Source organism: Lepisosteus oculatus, chromosome 6, assembly GCF_040954835.1.
Source record: "Lepisosteus oculatus isolate fLepOcu1 chromosome 6, fLepOcu1.hap2, whole genome shotgun sequence".
NCBI lineage: Eukaryota > Metazoa > Chordata > Actinopteri > Semionotiformes > Lepisosteidae > Lepisosteus > Lepisosteus oculatus.
Window position 1 is genome coordinate 23,931,768 of NC_090701.1, and position 16,105 is coordinate 23,947,872.

Below are 16,105 nucleotides of genomic sequence, written 5' to 3' on the forward strand. Positions count from 1 at the left end.
AGCAGGGAACAAGTTGGGATACGCCATGGGCAGAACACCGGTCCATCACAGTATACAGACTGTGTCTGTAGACAGAGCAGGCAGACACAGACATGCACACACTCACACCCAGGCAATTCTAAAGTCTCAGACCACCCAGGAAATACTATCGTGAAACTGAGGAGAACGTACAGTACAAACTCTACACAGACAGTACCCTCCGGAACAGAACCCAAGCGCCAACACAGTGAGGTAGCAATATTAACAACTGCAGCAGTGTGCTCCCCAACTCGTTTTTTGTTTTTAAATTTTTTAAAGAAGAAGATAAAACTGCCCTTCATATAAGAGGAGTTATGTTTCAGAGCAGCAAACAAGAAGCTCAGGTGTCCAATACCCAATATGAGTGATCCAATATACTGATTTAGACTTTTTTATCATCCACCTATCACCACTTATCCTTGTGAGCATCAGGACAAACCAGATCCTATTCCAGTACCAAGGGAAGTGAGACGGAACTGAGAGCACACAACTGCTCTCCCTCTGGACAGGACATCTGTCCATTGCAGCCTCACAAAGTGAATAACAATTTCTAGACACCTAATCAGCATTTCTTTTCGAATGAGGGAAAATGACAACACCTGCAGAAAGCCCATGCAAACATGAGGAGAACCTGTGAATTTAAATGGACAGACACCCAAGCCAGAATCAAAACCCACCCTGCCACTTCCGCCAGCTTTATTATAAAAAAACAAAAAATCTGAAAGGCTCTGTCAGAAAACTAGATTGTTTTTTCATATAAACTAAACTAAATTTAGAGTGCAGATGTAATCACAGCTTAATTTTCAGGAATTTCACTGGAAAGAGAAAACTCAAGGCCATTCCTTAAAATAATAACGAAAACTTCTGCCGTAACCCACAGTGCTGTGTAAGATGAGGTCACCGTAGATATAGTGCTAAGTTCTAAAGATATGGACGGAGGAAATATACATACAGGATGAGAAAAGAATCTTTAAAGAGACATGCATAGTGACAGCATTGCCCCAAACCCTGAAAGTTACTGTATGATCAGTATTCCCAGTCACTAACAGGGCCATGTCTCACCTGAGCAGCAGGACTCTGTCTAGGATATGATCTGTATACAGTATGAATCCCAGGGTTTCCTGTCCACATTAGATACTTCTGCTGTTTATATTTTTCTTTATAACATAAAATCTGTTATATTTGATTAATGTCTTCTGTGTGCAGCAACACAAATCTGTATCTGCACCCAGTGCTTGTAACATCATTAAAGCTCCCATTCACAGAAAACAGAAATGAGACATTTGAGCTACATCACAATTGTCTAAGAATTATCTATGATCATTTCTCAAATGTCTTATGGACAAAAAGACTCAACACTAAGAAAAAAAGTGAGTGCAGGCAACTCTCACTGAAAAAATAGATTAACTTTATTTCAGCATTTCATTTGTGAATGTTGTGTTTAAGATGAGACAGGTTTATTTATTTTTCTACTTACCACCTGCAGCATACTTGAGACACTCTCCCAGCTTGCCTCCTCAATGTTATCTCCCCCATCTACCATCCCCTGGTAACCCTAAAGACAGAAATACAACAGTCAGACAATATGACATTGCCTTGTGCTGACTAGTCACTGCATTCACCCCAACACTGGGGATTACTGATGGGTGAAAAAGTATCTTTACATTTCCAATCAAGCTCTATCCAAGTAAAATAAAGGGGGAACTGCAGTCCCAATTTCTCAGACCGGTTATTAAATATCGGTACCAAAATACATTTATTGACATTTTTACAAATTCTAAATAAAGCACAACATCATGAATTTTGTGAAAATGCTGTATGGTCTCCATTTTGTCAGAAACCATTGGTCTCGCCATAGGCAAGAATGTGAGTCTGCGCAAATTGCAATGTGAAGCAGCCCTTCCTGCTCACTAGTCACTGTAATCACTAATGTGATGCGATATATGAGTAAATAACTACAGGTTGTGCAGAAATGTTCCAATGTGATCTGCATGCAGAGTTAACAACTCTTGAAGAGAGCAATATTTCTATTGGATAATTCACAAGCCTTCCTGTTTACAATATAGTGGGGTCACTGCAAGTCACCGGATGTTTCATTCTGAATCGCAGAATATTGTCTGAGCATACCTGGAAATGTAGTCTATTCTTTGTTTAAATTGGAGGTTTTACATGTTACTGTGGACATTTTACTTTAACTGTGGTGTGAAATGCACTTACCAATGCACTCATTGGCACTCAGCCGATTCTTTCTAACCCCAAAACAAAAATAAAAATAGCATTGCAGTTCCCCTTTAAGACAACTGTTAAATTAACACACAAAAAGAAAAATTAAAATTGCTTTAAAAATATCTAATGAAAAAATGTGGAAAAATAGATGAGACTAACTTTTTAGCAGTATAGCAAACTTTATACTATACAACTGTACAAACAACTGTATAGCTATTGAGGAATAAAATGTAATTCAATGCACCAGTACTGTATGTATTTGTATACTCACAACCTTTCTAAAACACTTTGCTATTTGGAAATCTACAATACCTAAAGAAATAAGTACTGGAATAGCTCAAATAGAACCAAAGCTAATCAAATTCTGAACTATATACCGTATAAATACAAGAGAATCCAAGAGAAACTGTTTAATTTGTGATTAAGCAAGATACATTTAATCTATATTAACTAAACATACTGTAAGTCTCTTTTATTTTGTTTTCACTGTATACTCACCTCATGAATAAAATACACCTTGGCTCCAACATATATTCCCATGCGTACCACAGCACGAACAGCAGCATTCATACCTGTAAAATTACAAACAATAGAAGGAAAGAAGCATTACAAATGGCACCGAATGTTTGGTCCAACACAGATTGTTTTTAATTAATATGATCATACTCAAGGCCACTGTTTTTTTATGCTAATAAACAGGAGAGCTGAAAGAAAGAACAAAACTCTCTACATGAATATCTGAACAAATCTGTCTTCTAAAAGAAACTATAGAAACCTGATTAAAATCACAAGTCCCAGTCCCAGTCACGGGTCCAAAGTTCAATTCTGGACCTGTCTCCATCTTCATATCTCTGGAGTTTGTTTGCCCTGTCCCCATCCTAGCTTAGTTTTCCTCTAGGTTCCCCAGTTCCCTCCTAGTACCAACCTAACAAAAACAAGCCTGCGTGTCCCTAGATTGGCCTGTGTGTGTGAACTGGGATGAACAGGACTCATGTCCAGGGTGTAGTCCCACCACGTGCCTAAGGCATCCAGGAAAAGGCTGCTGCTGCTGTACCTCTGTTAGGAATAATCAGCTTCCTAATAACGAATGGATATATTTCAAATAAAAGCCACTAAAAACAGCTATTCACTATTCATTATTTAAAGCATTAGTTTTTCATTTACATTGAAAATGCAGTAAATAGTTTTGTTGAAAAAGTATTGTACAATACACAACTGAAATCACTAAATCTGAACAAAATATGAAATATATGAAGAAAATATAGAAATTATACTTATCATATGTTGCTGTACAGTGCAACACAGAAACTATGCTTCTAAGATATGAACAAAGTCCTGATTTTTGGGGCATTCCACCACGACAACACAAGTTGGTTTTGCGAGATTACTGAAATAAGAACCACTTGTTGCATTTGTAAGTTTAGAAAGGGATATATCTTGTTTCTGCTTGTCTGCCTTCCCATCAGTGAGGAAAAGGAAACTAACTATGAACTATAAGGCCCTGTGATAGACATAAGGCCCTGTGATAGACATCCAGCCCGCAGTCCCTCCTTTCACCCTAGGCTACCTGGATAGGGTCTGGGGTGGCCCTATCCTTACCAGGAATGAGAGAAAATGAAATGACAAATCAACTACAAAAGGCAATCAGAAACTAACATACTGAAAATACATTTCATTTTTTGACAACAAAACTTCAAAACTTTTTTTTGCTGCAGAAACTATCCATGTTTAAGCCTAGTGCTGCTTTGTGCTTTTTATTCTGTGTACAATCTGTCTTCCTGTTAAAGAAAGTTTTTAAATTTCAGGGCAACAAATTCGGCAACAACACAGACATTTTTTAAAGGTTTATTCAAGGACAGGCTACACTACGCCTTAGGCAGACCTTGGTCCACTCACAGTATGAATCACTTTATGTAAATACTCAGAGGCAATAAACCAGTGGAGCCTTAAGCTGGTTTTAATAACATCAGCAAGCTGACAATCACTGTATATGTTCCCATTATGGCAAGCTACAATTAAAAAATTCAAACATTTTAATCTTTTAAAAACATTATTATGTATTACAAAGGATTATACTGTTTCAGAGAAATTATTCCAGCTTTTGGAGTATTACTTTTGATTTGCTTTTTCAGTAAAACAGGATCAGGAGCATGCACTTTTCTGCCTGTACTGTAATTAACAACCAGCCGGATTGCAAAAACTAAAATTTACACTGTGTGGAGGAATAAAGAAAAAAAAATTCTCAATTCTCATCATTAATTCATCATTTGACATTCCCTTCAAATAAATAAAACATCCCTTGGGAGGTGGCAAGAGAAAGCAATGTTTTTAAATTAAAACAATTAGCTAATGGTTCCTGGTCTCAGAGTTAGTCAGCCATTGCAACAAAAACATCCATCTGCTGCCAATTTCCTGCTCTTCCTGTGTGTACTACAGTGTATCTTACCAGCCAGAGATACTCAGCACCACAAACTGCCATGTATGGTAAATAACCATTTACCCCACCCCACCCACACAGAACAACGAGACAATTAAATTAACACTTGCCTTTCTGGAAAAAAGGGAAATGTCAGACTCTGTATGGAAGTTTCACTTCTAACTTTAAATTTTTCTGATTTTTCCACATTAGTAGGACAATAAAATATGGTGAGACAAGCAGCCTCTTACAGTCACTAGAACAAAAAAAAGCAAAGAAGGAAAAAACCTCAACTTCTGGGCTGTTTTCCAAGATTGAAAACATTGCATAACGGACTGAAAGGCTACATGATTTTCTGTTGCTGTTACTTGGTTACAAGAGAACAAGAATACAACAAAACCCATGATCAGGTTTTAAATGTAAAAGGCAAAGAGATTAAAAAGCAAATGTTTCACCAAGAATAGGGATTGCTGTAAAAACTTTCATCTGCACAATCTTTAAAACTGTGAGCACAGGATAAGTACATTCAGTGGCACAGTTCAATTACTACTCTATCAATTTCAATTTCACTCTTCAAACCCATTCACAAAACATCTTCACAGAGCAAATCTAGAAGCAGCATACAGTAAAACATATATGACAGTGTAATGTGCCACAATGATACCAGTGCATTTGCCTTTTTTATTAAGTATATAAAATTGTGACTTTTTTATTAGCTCAAGCCTTTTACTTAGCAACAGTATAAAAGGATAATTCAAGCATATTATTTGACCTTTTGACATTGATATTACAAACCGCAGAATGTCTAGCTCATTTTACACCTTTTATTTTTATACTTCCTTTTGTCTGTATGCAAGGTAGAACTGCTTCTTAAGAAGAATGTGGTCAATTACAAAGAAATGTTTGTAGAGAGAAAAACATCTCCTAATATGGAAACTTGGAGTGAGCTTTCCTGTGTGTGTCTACTGTATAAAACTCATTGCATCTCAGGGAGTTCGATTTTTGTAGATCTGTATGAGAGATTGCTCTCAGATCTGCATGATCTATCCTCCTCATGCACATGAATAAAGGACTCGGCTTGACCACACCTAACCTGAGTGAAGACTTTTCTTCGACACCTCAAAGCATAGACTCAGCAATCAACCGATACCGTATCATGGAGTAACAAACACCTACTGTAGATGCAATGCAGCAAGAGCAATTAATACAATGCTGGCTATAGGGGATACCAAAATAGCAAGACCATTGACCTAAAACAACTGGCATTGCCTCAATTTAGCACCATACCAATCAATACAAATCAATACATTTCACGCATAATTCTAAGTGCGTCTCATTGACTTAAATTCACTATGACTTGTTCTGGAAAGAATTTTCTTTCTGATTGTTACTGTAGCAACTGGCAGCTGTAGAATGCATGAATTTTCCAATAAATTAAATAAAGTAATTTTTTAGAAAGTGGTAGGTTTGACCCATTTAATGTGATATTTGTTTTCGTTTATATACAGTATCTGATACAGCGTTTAAATGTTTAGTCAGCTCTTCTGTGAGAGATGTCGGAGTTAAAAGACAATGGAAGCTTACCAGACATAAAGTACAGTGTCACATTTCTTGAGAAAACATGTTACAGTAAATGTGTGTTACTTCTCTTTCATAAATAGTTTACCCTAAAACCTTTAACATAATACATAAAAGTATATTCCTAAGCAGCCTAATTTTGATTTATGAATAGAGAAACAATAGGTGTACAGCAATGGAAATTAATTACAATAAGAAACCAAAACAGTAAACAACCCATAATAAACATTGTCTACAAAGAGTAGAGCTGAAATGATTGTGTTGCAGGCCTGAGGACATGTCTTGACATTATGTAAAGAAGATGAAGAAAAATAATCAATTCTTCAGCCTTGGTAAGTGAATTTAACCTTCCTCCAACTGTTTATCTACAGAAACATTATTGCAGAAGAAACAACAGACATAGACCAGTGAGTGAAATGCTTTCCAGGTATCATACAAATAAGGTGGCAAATTTGGTAATAAAGAAAATAAATGTATTTTTCTTGAGTCTGCAATAAGAAATTCGGACCTAAGCAATACTGATAAATATTTGTTGACTTCTTTAAATACTGAATTTCTTTCAGTATCCCACAAAAAGTATTGAAACAAAGCCATCCCAGAAATGTTCTTTTTTCACTCTGGACTAGATAGTGTAAAATACAGCTTTTAGTTATACAGTTGTTTAAATTCATTCATTTATGATAACTCAACAATAACAATATCTCAACAGAGGGAAAAAACAGGGTTTTTGTGTGCCTGTGCATATAAAAGAGAATATGAGCAGGGCAGTGCCTAACCTGACAACAGCGCTTCAAAGATTAAATATGTCAAATATATAATATGAAATATGAGATGCCAACTTCATTTAATTTAATCCTTCCTTACAACTATTCACAAAAAAAGCCAAACGTAAGGCTGTCATCTCAAAGAGATAATTATCTAAACCAGTAGTCAATGGCAGGCTGTTTAGGAAGCTAGGGATAAACAAGGGATTAACTTAAATAAACTAGTTTAAGAAACAATATTTATTTTTAAAATCTGGTAAGGTAACGAGCACTTGTGCCTTGCAGAACACTGCCATAGTTTAACAAATAAATGGCAATACTTCCCATACAAAAAATTAGTCATCATAAAAATTGTTGCATGTTGTTTCTGTATTATCACAACACTAAAGGATTTAAAAATTCAACTATTGGGGAAGATATAAAGTTGAGTAACAATAATATACTCTTCAGTGTATGAAACAAACTGACAAATTAATATAATAATTTATATTAATGTAGTAACAGTAACAGTAAGACATGATATTTTTTAACTTCAACATGTTTCACAAAACAAAGATAAACCATACTGGCATGTACAGTAGCATACGCTCTCTACTCTGAAACACTTCTATGATCACCAGTAATGCAGATATCATGGTAGCAATAGTATCTACTGGAATTTTTAAGTTGGTATAACATTCAAATTTGCAAAGGAATTATAGAAAAGTATGATGATTCAATTGGCCTTTCTTACATAACACCCACTCTCTCGATTATTTTTGGTTTATGAAAATTAACCAAACAGCTTAAACAAAGCAAAAAAGAAAAGTAAAACCTAGGTTAGGTTGTACTGTATAAAAAACACAAATTCTAGTTCTGTGCTAAAAGATGTCCAAAAGATGTCCAAACATGATCAGTAGGTCTCTTATCCTGTTGAGGGCCGCAGGCAGACAAGTTTACTCAAGAACGCAAAGTGCTGCTGAGATCTCCTCACTGCTCCCCCCTGGATCTGGCAGCAATCCATGGAAATGTCATGGAAAAAAGGACAATTTAGAGCTACCAATCAAAACAAGGCAGTATGTTTCTGGGAGGTGGGAACACCCAGAGCAGTAAAAGAGAGAACATGAAACCTTTCCACAGGCACAGTATTGTCTGCCTCGCCACCCTGCTACTCGTCACAGGGAAACTGGATCCAAAAACTCCAAAGCATACCAAGACTAGAAACACAAAACCAAAACATCTACAGTATAAACACTCTGTAGCCCCGGAATTAAAACTTGTATTCTACTCTCCTCTTATAACGAAGAGATTATGGGGTCCAGGAAACAGATTACAGAAGATCAGCATAACCATTCATACTGTCTGACCGGTGGCCACAGGCAAACATAAACTGCACATGCAATCGTTAATGTTGACTGAATTAATTACTTGAAACATGCAAAATTCACATACAGTATAGGCTCTGTTGACAATGTCAGGAGTTTGTATAGATACTATACAATGCTGCTTCAATGAGCTACCTTTTAATAAGGACCACAGATCCTGCTCCCCCTCAAGTTAATGGAAAATGTCCTAACAAAACACAGACATTCTTTTATACCTCCGCGCTGAAATAACTTATCTGGGAGCTACTGTAAATTCAGTGATGCATGAAGAAGAATGTCAGATATTATATTCACAGATCTGACTAGATAGCAATCCCAAACTATAACAATAAGAAGGAGGAGAAGAGCTTAAAGTGACTGTATATTAAAATTATTCAGCATTATTATAAGAAAAATATTCTAATCTTCTTATAATTCTATCCTAACTATATTCAAGAATAGAATTACAAGTATAACAATATACAGCTCAAAATGCTCTACGTTTAAAAGCAAACAGTGTTCAGAGTATAAATTTACATAAAGTAAATTACCATAAATACCTCTTTATCGATAAAAAATAAACATAAATGAAAATCTAGAATACTGTATAAGAGTATAATATCAAAAGGAAGGGCAAAAATCTCTGGCTGCCTTTTTGTGGAATATGTCTTTAGTCGAGTTTTAGAATATTTTTAGGTTCAGAATTCAATGTGTACAAAAGTTAAAAGTAAAATCTTAAAACCCACATTATACTTCACAGGTCCTGTGTAGTGTAGAAGGTAGAAACAAAAGAACAACATTACTTGACAAAGAATTTGAGTAAACATGTGAAACACTGTTTTGTACGAGCTGAGGCTTTTAATTGATTTTTTTAGATGTCAGCAAGCAAAAAAATAAAAACATTCACGTTTTTTTAAAACAGTTAAGCATGGTTTGACTTATCAGTTAAGCTTAAAAAGGATGTTCTATCAGTTTATAATATAATGTTCAAGTCAAAGCAAAATTAAAATATTTAGGATTTCAAAGAAACCAATGGGAACAATTTTACGATTATTAACCTCAGACATTTTAATTTAAAAATCTGCTGCTTAGGACCAATTAATATTAAACCTGTTTTATGTATATTTGAAGAAAATACTGTTAAATCCAAGATTTTCAGTTTTCATAGCATGTTGTAAGCAAAAGCACTCAGCCAGTGGTACAGTATCTGACACAGGTGTGACAAATATGTGTGTAATTCACATACAGTACAAAGTGATAACCAATGTCATATTACTGATGTATCTAGCCTAAAAGTAACACACATATTATATAGTGAGTGAAAAAGGACTTGATACAATGATGCATACCAGTTGTTGTGGGAAAAATACAATAACCAAGATATGCAAACTGTCCTACTGCACAGATATGACTCAAGCCAAGAAGAAGCAGTGTCTGTAATACCAATTAAATCTTCAATGATTTAAAGGAGGATGCCGTGTTTAACAGTGTAGATGTAAAAGAAGATCAAGGACCACATTAGTAAATGACTTAATTCTATTCTATGATAAACTTTGTCTTATATGGTACGGATGTTCAATACAATAAGGAGAGAAAATTATATAACTTAGTTTAAAGTGAACCTGTTGAAAATCCTAAAATACTTTTTTGGCAAACAGTTGTCGGTTTAACTGAGCTGGACAATTGGCTGAGCACTACCGAGAGCAGGTGGGCTTTGGTCAGTAACAACACCAGCCTGACATTCGATGCTACTGTATGGGCTGTATGCTGCTCACAGTGCAAAGGCCAGGCCAATCAGTGTAAAAAGCAGCTGGTGGAACAATCCATGATCCCGAAAGGTGCACATACAGTAGCTTTCCCGATTGGCAACACCTATCTGATTGACAACAGGAGACTTTAAAATTGGTGTGGTAAACAAACTTTTTTAAACTCAGATTTAAAAAAAAAGAAATCACAATTCAGACCAGTTAGTTTTTATAAGGAAGGTGACTGAGACCCTTTTCTGTGACAATGTCACATGTTACATGTCAGATTATGAGTTACAGTAGGAATGACAGTAAAAAAAATCAATGGTAATTTAGCAGAGGACAAATGGAACTAAACTACTTCAGTATTTTTAGTACTGCACTATTACTATTGCAAATTTCACCTCTTTGAGGAAGAAAGCACTGTAAATCCATTATTATTTTCTGTGTTGTTCCTACATATTCTAAGTTAATGTTTCTTATGACATTAGCTCATTCCATTTTAGATGTACAGTACAATTCAGCAAGAAAAAAATAAAAAATAAAAAAGTAAAAAAAGACAGTTAAAATAAGTTACCACTTTTAAGTATAATAATTACTTAAGATAAATGTAATTTAACGGATTTCACCATAGTCATCTTTACAAAAAAGGAGTATACTCAAAGATTTAAGTGGAAAAAATATAATAACTCCTGAATAAAATTTTATTATAGCATTTCTTTATAGGGAATCGAGTGTCTGTAAAGTCTTATGACATAGGCCAGTTTAAAAGATAATTCATTCTCTGCTTGTTTTATTATAACACAAATTAAAAGAGACTTGTACGTAGGAACTGCAACTACTTTTTCTGTAACAACTTTCTTTGACCAAAATAAACAAGCCATAATGGGAAAACCACATCAGCTCTGAAAAAAACATGACTTATTTTTCAAAGGATGCTAATTATTAAGTGAGTAGGTGGCCCTAAGAGCACTTACTGTAACAAGGGCTAATGAAAACCAAAACGGATACAGTGGTAAGGCCAAAGAATCAAGAAAAAGCAGAACCAAGCTATGAAGTGTTGAAGCGACTGGAATACAATTACATGGGATAAGAATTTATTGAGATGGTATTTGGCATTTTCCATATACTGTATTTGAACACAATAATAGAAGGAGTTATCTGTCATATATCCATCAATTTTCTAACTGCTTCAGGGTCACAGGGAAGTCAAAACCTAACTCTGAAAGTAACGTACACTAGGTGGGATACACCCTGGACGGGGTGCCAATCCATCAGAGGACACTCACACAAACACACACTCACACTAAGGCCAATTTTCCAAGACGCCAACTAACCTACCAGTATGCTTTTGGACTGTGGGAGGAAACCGTATTTTTGTTCCTCTGTATGTGTGTAATTATGAGACATCAGTAATTCAGAAAAACTGAAATATTAATATATAATACATCACAATCACCTTGAATTTTTTCCTTTATCAACAGATAGGATGGAAAACAGGTTTCTTCAAAATGTCATTACTGGAAATAGCTGAAAATTGTATTTTGCCCATATGTCTAGTGTGTGATAACCAAATACATGGCTTCCACCTCAAGGTGAATTTAACAAGGCATTTATAATATTACTATTCTTTACAACTTACCATTAATACAGAGATCTGCACCATGACATATACAGTATATATGCAGTATACACCAGTTAATGGTTAAAAACTACTGTCTTGTTTTGAGAGTTAAGATGAAGGACCTTTTTATTTTACAAACAGAACCATTTATTTCAAATACATTACAAAAACGTGAAAAACCCTGAAAATGTGTCAAGATTTCTAAAACAAACCCTGAGCTCAATCAGCATTACCTTCAGACATGGAAGGAAGGATATGCATTTTTTTTAATGTGCTTCCCGGGAGGTTTTCTGAAACTTCTAACTGCAGGAATTAAAGAATGTGTTTAATCTTCCAGCAATACTTTTTTGGGGTAACCATGATATCTAACACTGATTAAGAACTCCATAAATTGCGGCAATGCCAGTGATACACTGATGTCCATGTAGTACTTGGGGATAAAATGCAGATCCTTTTTGTTACATCCATTTTACTTCTTGATTATTTTAAGGAAAATCAATTACTGAGCTAAACGGTATTGCATCTTTCTATTTGTTTCAGGAAGAGTGGCATCTTTGGAAGGTACTGTATACACATTTTGGTGTAATTGCTATACAATTAAACAATCTCAAAAGATCTGATGCGATAGCTTTTCTTCACACTATGAATCACCAAGGTTTCACAACACCACTCTTCACATTTACACAATATCATATTGTACAACACTTAACCTACAAAATGTTAAGAGTATCTGTATTGATATACCCTGCCTGTGTTTAAACATTGCAAATTTTAGTTTTTGTGTGGTAAAAAACACATTTAGTAGCAAACTGTTAATTGGTGTTTTAGACCATGCTTGAAATAGAAAGAATAAAAAAATGATTTTTTGCAACAATAAGCCACATAGAAAATGTCATTATTTGTGAGTGGAATTTTATAAGAATCCAGAACTTCTGTACCAGTAGTATAATGGACTTGTAGCTATAGCAATATAATATGCCATATACAACATAAATTTGACTACATTTTTTTAGTTTTTGATTTTTCATTTAGGTTTATGAGCATACTGTATGTCAGTCCACAAAAAAGAATTTGAGGGCTGCCTGTCACTGGTAGTCAATCGAGAAACTTCCAGACTCATCCATTAATTCCAAATATTCCCCAGAAAGCACACTGTTCAAAATTAGATCCCAATTAAAAAAAAAAAAGAAATTAAAGAAATTAAAGACTAAGCACCAATAATAATGAAGGGCAGGTGAGGTCCTTATCCATCTGTAAAGACAGGCTTCATTCACTGTGTAAATCAGTGCTTGACAGTTGCCCTTGAGTTCACCTTTGCAGGGTGGGGGGATGAAAAGGCCATTGAACAAAATGCTCATTCCTTTTCAAGACTGTCCCTGGAGCCTCAAAGCTGCTAATATGAGCAACACCCTGTCTTCTGCTACTCCACTCCATGTACTTATATAGTCAATGATATTGAATCCTAAAAGCAGGAAAGGTTAAAGGTCATGTTTTCATGGATGTGGGAAAAGCAGGGCAATGTATTCATCAAGTAACTGACCTTACACATTCATCTCTGGGTTTGATTTGAAACTGTCATCTCTATTGACCTGAATAACAGCATGAGTACAGATATCCACGTTATAATACTCTGTTGTACATATTCTGTGCAATTAAACTGATGACATCTTTAGGGGGCAAGTGGACTAAAACATCACTAAACTACCTGCACGAAATAATACATATACATTAATGTGCCCTTCGTTACTACTGTATTTACATGTTCCCTACGACGAATTATAGTCCACAGTTTGGAGAACAGATAGATTTTATACTGTCTGTTCAAAGACGCACTTGATACATAAGGAAACCTTTTTTGCGGATCATCTTTCGTTCAACTTCTCTACAGGGGGATCGAGTGACGCTGCACAAAAGTAAAAAGGAAGAGGATTACTGACATGTTTAATCCCACAGGTTCGTGCCGGGCCTTAAATAGGCATTTCACAGTCCCAACAAGCCACCTTAAACCACCTTCAGTTTTCACTTCTCTCCCGGTCACATTTTTCTTTCTGTTGCATGCGCCCCATTCTTGGGGAAATCCTGCGTGTGTCACACAAATGAATAATCTTTTCAGTTCAAGTCATATTAATGTTCAGAGTGATGCTGTGTTTCCACATCTGTGACGCATAGTGGCAGAATCTGCAATGACTTGCAAATCCTCACGTACGCACATCCTTGTACTGAAATGTATTATAGAAATTACGGTAACGCGCTGATTTACACATCAACTGTATAACAATGATTTTAATAACCTGACATTCCAAAAGCTATTATATTCCTCTCTAACTCTCAAAAGGGAAGCAATACATTATTTTTACATGGCTGATTAACATATCGAAAAGTAGTATCTTATAAGGAATGTCGCTTTAGCAGCGTGCTGAACTTCCTGATTTAAAAAAGGGGTTTCATTTTGGTAACAGTTGCTTTTGTCTTAACTACTTTACTCATAAATGCATACACCCAGCGTTCCCATTCGCTTAAATTCTCTAAGTAATAAATATTTTTACTCAACACTTCCCCTTCCTATCTGCAATGAGTCCTAACTCTTATTACATTGCAAAGCACATAATCACTTAATTCTAGCAGACTGGGATGGAAAAAGCGTATACGGTAGGCTACGTGATCACTGGAGTAGGGTGAAAACTGCGCAATGCAGTGCTCAACATTTAAGTGTGGCAGAGTATGAACTATATGAGTAAAGGCGAATTAAATCATTATCGAGGTTCCTGGAGCCCACAAGGTGACATTTGGTATGCGAACATCGTCAGCAGGAGCACACCATACTGCTGCTGTAAAGTATAAAAATACATTAACAGCAAGAAAGGATTTCAAATGTTCTGTCAATATACAGTCCCCATTACAGTACCGACATACTTTTAAAAAGATATCTTCTGCTGTTTTCTCTTTTCGTCCGGGCGCAGTGTTAACGCATGCGGTACTGTACCTTGAGCATCCCCGCCGCTCGTCAGTACGCCGATGGCTTTCCCCGCACCGGAGAGGTTCTCAAAAAATTTCTTATCAGGCTGCGCCATTTCTTTCTGCGAGATAGTCTTTCAAAAAATAAATATTTTCATAAAAAAAACAATTATAAATAATAACCGGTTGTGGTCTATATATTCAGAGTATGACGCATTAAAATGCGTGCCGGTGTCAAAAGGGAGAATGAAATTGCCGCAGCAGTGTCCGCCCCCGTTCCTGTGTCTCTGTCTCTCTGCCCCTCCGGTGTCTCCAGCCCAGCTGGCCGCGGATATTTCACTTGGCAGACTCGGCTCCGAGAGCTCCGCTTCACTGGCAGCGCAGCCAGCCAATAGGCGGGGGGAAACACTTCGTCCTCGGGCCCCTGAAGCCAATCAGACAGGCTGTAGGTGGGATTAGGTGGTAAGGTGAGGTAGCAGGGAGGGACAAGATAGGAAATGAGCATTTCTTAACTTAAAAATAATGATATAACACAAAACACAGTAATTGGGAATACCATACTCAAAAACACCAATTTAAGATTTTCCGATCTCTTACGGTGCAAAACTGAAAAATTTCAGTTTTGCCGTCTCCTTCATGCAAGTAATGAGAAATGAGAAAGAAACGATAAAGATGACAACCCATCGTTTTTTTTTTACTAATGTGCCGTGCTGCCTATTATTTTCAAATATCAACCTTGTGCAATTATATCCTCATACTCTTTGCAGATGCACGTTGCTTCACGGCGTAGTCAAAACACCTGTTACCGGAATGAGTGATTCTAGTGTCCGGGGCAGCTTAGAATTACTTAGGCACACAATACAAATGCACACTTCGGTCATATAAATAATATTGTATTTAATTTTAAACTTATTTTTCAGTGCGTCTAATTGGGTTTCAATTACTTCAGGGGTAGCACAATGGTTAGAATTGGTGCCTCGCAAGCTGGAGCCCTGGGATCATTTCCGGACCTGGGTTGCTGACTTCGTGGAGTTTGTACAGTACTGTATGTTCTCCTTGTGTTCGCATGCGGTTCCTCCGGGTGCTTCGGCTTCCTTCTACAGTCCAAAAACATACTGGTACTGTAGGTTAACTGACTTCTGGAAAAACTGGCCCTGGTGTGAGTGTGTGTCCTGCAATGGACTGGCATCCTGTCCAGGGTGTGCTCTGCTTTTCGCCCATTGCTTCCTGGGGATGGGCTCCTGCTCCCCTTCAATTCTGAACTGGAAGAAGCAGCTATAAAATGGATGAGTGGAGGATACAGTACTCGATCCAATACTGTAAGGTAATATTGAATCACACGAGACGATGAACAAGAGCTTGTATTATTATAAATATTATTTTATACTGCATTTTTAAAGGTGGCTTCTCAAAGAACTTTACAGAATGACAACAGC

The 16,105-nt window shown here is 36.3% G+C and overlaps 1 protein-coding gene across 7 annotated transcripts in view; it reads right to left on the bottom strand.

Annotated features, from left to right (window-relative positions):
• pfkpb (phosphofructokinase, platelet b) overlaps window positions 1–15,005 on the bottom strand; it is a 41,812-nt gene extending 26,807 nt beyond the window's left edge. For 3 of the 7 annotated variants that reach the window (XM_069191081.1, XM_069191085.1, XM_069191086.1), the window contains exons 1-3: window positions 14,698–15,004; window positions 2,743–2,816; window positions 1,496–1,573 (exon numbers count right to left, since the gene is read on the bottom strand). In XM_069191081.1, coding sequence (XP_069047182.1) covers window positions 1,496–1,573; window positions 2,743–2,816; window positions 14,698–14,785 — 240 coding nt within the window. In that variant the 5' untranslated portion in view covers window positions 14,786–15,004. Of the gene's footprint in view, window positions 1–1,495; window positions 1,574–2,742; window positions 2,817–14,697 lie in introns of all 7 variants that reach the window. The other 4 variants (XM_069191083.1, XM_069191084.1, XM_069191080.1 and 1 more) reach the window with 2 other exon arrangements.
• Window positions 15,006–16,105: the final 1,100 nt, after the last annotated feature.